The sequence below is a fragment of the Oratosquilla oratoria genome, chromosome 36 (assembly GCF_046742065.1).
Source record: "Oratosquilla oratoria isolate Oo_2021 chromosome 36, ASM4674206v1, whole genome shotgun sequence".
NCBI lineage: Eukaryota > Metazoa > Arthropoda > Malacostraca > Stomatopoda > Squillidae > Oratosquilla > Oratosquilla oratoria.
Window position 1 is genome coordinate 33,513,435 of NC_134812.1, and position 7,500 is coordinate 33,520,934.

At 43.8% G+C, this 7,500-nt stretch overlaps 2 protein-coding genes across 4 annotated transcripts in view; both read right to left on the reverse strand.

Annotated features, from left to right (window-relative positions):
- Window positions 1–7,500, reverse strand: part of LOC143018945 (adenylate cyclase type 2-like) — a 254,319-nt gene that overhangs the window by 188,095 nt on the left and 58,724 nt on the right. The window lies entirely within an intron of this gene.
- Window positions 1,777–6,486, reverse strand: LOC143019101 (uncharacterized). The gene is made up of 3 exons (XM_076174800.1): window positions 6,454–6,486; window positions 3,165–3,882; window positions 1,777–3,044 (listed from the first exon to the last, which is right to left on the reverse strand). Exons 1-3 carry the CDS (start codon window positions 6,484–6,486, stop codon window positions 1,777–1,779), a joined length of 2,019 nt encoding a protein of 672 aa, XP_076030915.1.

The window sequence follows — 7,500 nt, forward strand, 5'->3', positions numbered from 1 at the left end:
CATCCTCGTTCAATAGTGGAATACCTGCTCTCTCGGTCGAGAAGTTTCCGGCTGGCGAAGGCAACTGGGTGGGGGTAGTCAAGATGGTATTGTAGTAGGACGGCGCCGAGACCATGATTAGAAGCGTCCGTACGGAGGACGAACGTTAGACTAGTGTCAGGGAGTCTGAGGACAGGGTTAGAAGATAATACAAGCTTAAGGTGATTAAACAGGGACTGGAGCTCTTCCGTCCATGGTAGAGGTTCTCTGACGGTCTTCCTAAGCAGATTAGATAGAGGCCCAGTGTAGTCAGCGGCCTGGGGGATAAACATCTTGTAGAAACCTACCATACCCAAGAATGAACGTAGAAGCTTTTTGGTGGAAGGGGGTGGTACGCGACACAGAGCTTCTACCTTGTCTGGTTGAAGCTGTAGACAATCCCCACCCAATATGAAGCCAAGATACTGGATGGCTGGGAATCCAAAACGACACTTTGAAATCTTCAGAGTGAGGTGATGGCTCCTGATCCTGTCCAAAACAGCCCTAAGTGCCGTACAGTGTTGAGACCAATCTGAAGAATAAACAAATATGTTATCAAAATAGAAAGAGACATTAGGTAAGCCGGCAAGGACAATACGCATTAGGCGGATGTACGTTGCGCATGCAGTGGCAAGACCAAATGGTAAGCGACAGAATTCCATGAGGCCGAGATGAGTTGGGAAAGCGGTCAGGGGTTTGGCTCTTTCAGAAAGAGGCACTTGGTAATAGGCCTTGCACAAGTCCAGTTCAGAGAAGTATTTCGAGCCGGAAAACTTGTACAAATCCTCTTCAATGTTACATACAGGTTCGGCGTGGAAGACAGTTACAGCGTTCAGCTGGCGGTAGTCTATCGCCATGCGATACGAGCCGTCAGACTTTCGAACCATTACGACTGGTGAACAATGTGGTGACGACGATCTCTGGATGATACCTTGTTGGAACAGGCGCTCTATCTCTGATTCAAAGTGCGGTTTAAGGTGGACAGGCACAGGGTAGACCTTCATATGAATCCTATCGGTAGTGGTAAGGATTATATCATGTTCGACAGTCGAGGTGCAACCTGGATTGTCCGAGAAAACTTCTTTGTATTCACTTACCAATTCTTCCAAGGAAGTCTGTTGATACTCCTCCAATTTAGGATTAACGTTTGGCCTCGAATCTGTTTCGTCGGTTTGACCATCAGGGGTCACGGGTAGTCGGGAATCTTCTGGTTCACTAAGGCAGCTCTTTGTGTAAAGGGCTATCATCTATAGTGGAGGGTTCATCCAAAAGTTCGGCAAATGCAACTGAAGGACGTCGATAATACTTTTTTAGCAAGTTGGCGTGGTACAACTTGGGGCCTGTGTGGCTATCAATGACATAGTCCACCTTACCTCTCTTTTCTAGTACTTCGTAAGAGCCCTTCCAGGCGACCAGAATTTTACTTTTATCGCTGGGTAACAAAATCAGTACTTCATCACCGGGTTGAAATTTGCGATCTTGGGACCTGACGTCGAAATAAGCTTTGTATCAGGCAGTACCAACGTCGGCGTTTTGGGCAGCAATCTTAGCCGATTCTGCCAGTTTGTCTTGGAGTTCGATGACGTAGCTGAAGGTGGAGCGGTCGTCATCCTTAATGCTGCGGTCCTCCCACAAGTCCCGAAGTACCGAGAGGGGCCCTCTTACAGTTCTTCCATACAGAAGTTCAAAAGCAGAAAATCCGGTCCGATCGGTGGGGATCTCTCTGAGGGCAAACAAAGTAGGGACAAGATACCGATATCAATCTCGGGGTTTTTCAGTACACATTTTGTGTAGTGCAGCTTTCAAGGGACCGTGGAGTCTCTCGACGCGGCCGTTCCCACTCGGATGGAAAGGCGTGGTAAATGATGGCTTGACATCCAGGAGCTTATGCAATTCTGCCATTAGTTTTGAAGTAAACTGTGTTCCCTGGTCAGACAATATTTCTCGGAGAATGCCAACTCTGGAGAAGATGATGAGGAGTGCTTCGGCTACAGATATGGAATCGACCTCCTTCAAAGGAACTGCCTCTGGGAAGCCCGTGGCGAAGTCAATGAGGGTGAGAATGTAACGATGTCCCTCTGCAGAAGGTGGGGATAGTGGACCGACCAAGTCGATGGCTACCCTGGAGAAAGGTTCAGTAATAATAGGTAGAGGGTGTAGAGGTACAGGTCTGACTCTGCCCTTACTCGACATTCGTTGGCAGATGTCACACGAGCGGCAGAAATCACGAATATCTACTGCCATCCCAGGCCAGAAAAACTTGTCTGCTATCTTCATAGCAGTTTTTCTTTGAGAAAAGTGTCCCGCTAATGGATTTTCATGGCCAACAGACAAAATGATAGGTCGGCACTCTTTCGGGACAACAAGGGCGAGTTTACCCACCTTTTCAACATGCGTAGATAATACGCATTTTCGGTACAGCAAACCACCTATCTTGAGATACTGGAAGGAGGAACCATTCTTTGTCTGATCCATCTCCTCAGATTTTGTTTTATCCCACAATCCAGCCAGAGTGGGACAGGATTCCTGTAGACTACAGAACACTTCAGGGGTAACGGACAGGGGTTGAAGGGCAGGCATCTGAAGAGGATGAACTCTCTTCATCTTGGACCTACGAGTCTCGACAGCGTTGATCTGGAAAGTGGACTCTTCAGTTAATGTAGGAGGTGGGACCGTCTTCGTGATAGGGGCAGCGGCGGCAATGGATGTTTGCATGCCTGTAGGAAGAGTTGAATGTGTAGTAGTGTCTAAAGAGCTAGCATGGGGTTTGAAAGGAAAAGGGTCAGGTTTACTAGGATCCCGTGCCCCAGGAACGTTGCCGATCAAGACGCTTGCGCACTTCATAGGGGCTCTGACTGCGTCAACCCATCCCTCGTAGTATGGACAGCGTATATAGCAGCGGACAACAGGAAACTCGTTAACTCGTCCCAAAAAGTCTGATACAGATACCTTTGGGCACAGGGACACATCTGGGTCTGGGACAGCTTCTTTGGAGACCAGGACACAGTTGCACCCAGTGTCCCTGACTATGGTAGAAGTTCAAGAGCCATTGATAGTTCCTGCAACGGTGAAACATGGGGTGGTCCTGTTACTCATGCAAAATCCTATCTTGAAGTGAAATTGGGCTCCTTTGTTCTTGACTGCACAAGGCTTCTTTGGACAACGAGACCGAAGATGTCCTTCACTGTCATTGAAACACCTTATGGATGTACGGAATGCACCGGCTTTTGCATCGTGATGGGCTGAGTTATGGTTAGAGGGTGGTAAAGACTCGGCTACCTTATTTCTCCTACTAGGAATAGAAGTCCCGCCGGAAGCATAGTTAGTATTCTGCTTCGGATAGGCCTTATGGGCGGAAGCCCACTCATCCGCCTTTACCACCGCCGATTCTAGGGAATTTACACTCTGTTCCTTGATAAAGAGACGTATATCTGGAATTAGAGAAGCAAGGAACTGATCTAAGACAACAAATTGTCTTAGAGCTTCGAATGTCTGGGGGACCTTGCACGCCTCCAGCCAGCAGTCGAATAGCTGTCGTAGACAGATAGCAAATTGTCGGTAATTTTCCCCGACGCGAATCTTGTCGTTCCTGAAGTCCAATCTATAGCGTTCGGGAGTCTTGTCAAATCCTGTGAGCAATGCCTGCTTAAGGAGGGAAAAATTGCCTATCGTTGCCAAATCAAACGTAGAATACAATTCAGCAGCCTTACATGTTAATGTGCTGCCCAACCTGGCGGCTAGCGAATCTTCCTCAACTTGGAGCAGGTTTGCCACCCTTTCGAACCTGGAGAGGTACGAGGCTATGTCTTCTTCTTGGTACGTGGGGAGGTCGGGCCGCTTGACGAAGATGTCCTGGCTAGAAGGCTGGTTACGGGAGTCGGGTGTAAGTTTGGCAAGCTCAATTTCCTTTTCATGTCGTAATTTAGCTATCTTTTCTTCGTGTTCTCGCTGTTCCCTCTTTTCTTTCTCCGTGTTCTCGCTGTTCCCTTTCGTGTTCTCGCTGTTCCCTCTTTTCTTTCTCTTCGTGTTCTCGCTGTTCCTTTTCGTGTTCTCACTGTTCTTTGTCCTGTTCTCGCTCGCGTTCTTTGGTTCTTTCATCCCTTTCAATTTAAAACAAATCAGCCAATATCGTCACCTTTTAAACCGATGGATTCAGCCTGGGCCTTGAGTTCTTCGATAGAAGTAAACTTAAACATTCTTGGGAGTATGGCTACGATTAACAAAATACTAAGACAATAGATAAATAAACAGCACAAATTAAGGTCAAGTACAGAGGAAAAGTTGTGTAACTAAAGTTAAAAAAATATATAAATACACCAAAATTTCAGTACGGAACAAACTATGGTCGTCCAGCTGATGAAAGGACTAGTTGTCCTAAACAACCCTACTGACTAAACAAAAAATGACGTAGTAAAAGGAGCTTTTTGCTTCCGTTGCTACAGTACTACGTAGTCTGACCAAGTGGGGGGGGGGTACCGCACCTAACCCACGGTTACACGACCACAGTCGAGCGAAGTGCCGAGGTGGCTAGAATCACTCTGAAAGACAAACAACTTAAATGGACAGTTTGCACGCTCAAAGTGCCACAACCATAGTCGAGCAAATTGTTAATATGGCAGAAACCACTCGAAACGACAGTTTAAATGGACAATTTGCATGTTCAAGGTGCCTCGACCACAGTCGAGAGAGTGTCAAGACGACAGAAATCACTCTAAACAAATTCAAATGAACGGTTTGCACGCTCAAGGTGCCAACAGACAAATCACCAACCTTACGAGTCGTTACGAGTCTACAATCCTGGCAAGGTCGCCACATGTAAAGGACCAATTAGGTCCTTTAGTTCTGAAACTAGGTGCGGACCACCACTGCCTGCTTCAGAACTCTCGGTTCGTGTATAGTCTCGTAGGACACGTAAGAAAACACAGGACTGCACTGGAAGTTTATAATTCTGGTCCTTCCACAATGCACTGTCAAATCAATTTCAGGAAAAGGGAAAAACAACACCAACTGTTTGACCTTAGGTCAGTTTGGTCGTAGCTCACTCGAATTGACTCCACAGTATACACTTAAATTACTCGTAGAAAGCTTCGGTCGAAGATCAGGGTTTTGGAGCTGAGCGATGACGACTCTGGCAGGGCGGAAGGCGAAGTAGGAGACAAACGACGTCCAGTCGATGTATCACGCCAGTTTTAGAGTGGAGAGAGGGGAGGGGGATAGTGGACTAGGTGCAGTCACCAAGTTCTCTCTGATAAAACCATGTCTGTCCGGGAAGCACGTAACCTCGGTCGTCATACGTGACAGCTCGTTTCGAGTAAGACTTCGAAGCGCACTCGAACTGTGCGCAATTTAAGAGGGCTGGTTGTTTAGAACATTAAGTGGCGATTTTCCCTTACAATATATATATATATATATATATATATGTATATATATATATATATATATGTATATATATATATACATATACTGTATATATACATGTATATATATATATATACATATACATATATATATATATATATATATATATACATATACATATATATATATATATACATATATATATATATATACATATATATATATATACATATATATATATATATATATATATATATATATACATATATATATATATATATATATGCACCCACAGAGGAATGCAGTAAGGTAATAAGGTGAGACGTCAGTCCCGCTTTAGGACCTCCTAGAGTGACGTAGAGGACAAACTAAACCTTAGGTTAGATTCCATGGAGATTGATGGGGGCGTCTCGAGGTCATATGAAGCCACTTAAGATTTACATATTTGTTGACACATGAAATTATTCAATTTATATAAACCGTGGTGTACATTTATATTATGAACTACTATGTATATAAACACACACACACACACATACTCACATACACGCACACACACACTCACACACACACACACACACACTCACACACACACACACACATACACAGACACACAAAACTCGTGGCGCAGTAGTAGAGTTCCTGGCTACCACTACGGCGGCCCGGGTTCGACTCCCACCCAAGGCTGAAATAATTTCAGTATCGCTGCACTGCGGGTCGTTATTCCAACTATAGTGAGCGGGGAGTTGAGGGTGTGTGTGCGTGTAAGGTCACAGCATTACCCATAGATCGGTCATATATGAGCTCTGAGCTCTCTTCCGGGAGGGAAATAGCTGTCGATCACGAGACCAACATGTGATCCAAGACCACGGTGAATCACACACACACACTTACGTATCGGGACAATTTCCACCCGTTGTCAATTGCCTCCGAGGACAATTACCCCCTAGGACAATTACCCCTTGACGTCAATTTCCTCCGTTGACATTTGAATGATATACACTAAATATTGTTCGTAATTTAATAATATAATTTTTTTGTGTTGTTATATACTATTTGTATCGGGAAAATCTAAACCTTCAAGACGATAAGTGGATCTGTATTAAACATTCTGTCACTAAATTTTTTTCTCGTAATTTAATAGTATAAAATCTCTGTGTTGTTATATAATATATTGTATATACTATTTGTATTTGCAAAACTTAAACCTTTAAGACGATAAGCGGATTTATATTAAACCTTCTGCCAAAGTTTTTATACATTTTAGAGTTTAGAAGAGCTTACCCTCTCCCAGTGAACAGTATTTAAGCTTATGCTTCATCGTGTCAGGGATTCATTCTGTTAGACTTATTACACTGTAAAGTCGTTTATTCCTGGTGAAATTAGGATTTTTTTTTTGTCCACAACCCATGAGCATGCAGTTCATAAAGAGTGAAACAGGACGTGACAAATTAGTGTTTGAAGGTTATATGTATGTCAAGCAAAAGGATTTAGCACATGGTGTTGTATCAAAAGAATATGAACAACGCAGATATAAGGCAGCATGCAAAGCAAAAGTGAAAATACTTGAAAATGAAGTTGCTGGAAGACTTTACACCCATACGCATGCGCCCGATTCTGCAAAGTATGAAGCTGCTGCTGCTGTTGCGCAGATTAAAGTACATGCTGAAAGTTAGCAAGAAACTTTCCATCAATTAATCTCTCGTGCAGTTATAGGTTTAAGTAAAGAAACAGCAACTAAAATGCCATCTCTTCATCACTTGCACCGTAATATTAGACGCCAAAGACAAAAAGCTAACGTCGCACTACCTTTCCCATTAAATGCACAAGAGCTGATTTTTGAAGAACAGTATAAAAGAACCATCGATGGACAAAATTTTATTCATAATTCGCACAACTCCGTTGATGAGCGCAAGCCAAGAATTTTAATTTTCGGCATGTATAAAAAGGCAGAAATGCTATCAACATCTCTTCATTGGTTTACAGAAGGAACATTTAAAGCAGTTCCTCAGATTGTTGCCCAACTATATACTATTCACGCTTTGCAAAATAGTCGTACAGTACCTCTGATTTATGCTCTCCTCGCCGATCAAAGCCAAGCCACATATACAACTTTTTTACAAA

Bases quoted from the DNA above. Each gene is read 5' to 3' on its own strand.
- LOC143019101 (XM_076174800.1), bottom strand. From the start codon at position 6,486: ATGTTTAATACAGATCCACTTATCGTCTTGAAG. The intron at 3,883-6,453 runs GTTTAGATTTTC...TCCCGTAACCAG, and splicing joins ATCCACTTATCGTCTTGAAG to CCTTCTAGCCAGGACATCTT. The intron at 3,045-3,164 runs GTGCAGTCAAGA...CTTCTACCATAG, and splicing joins TCGTTGTCCAAAGAAGCCTT to TCAGGGACACTGGGTGCAAC.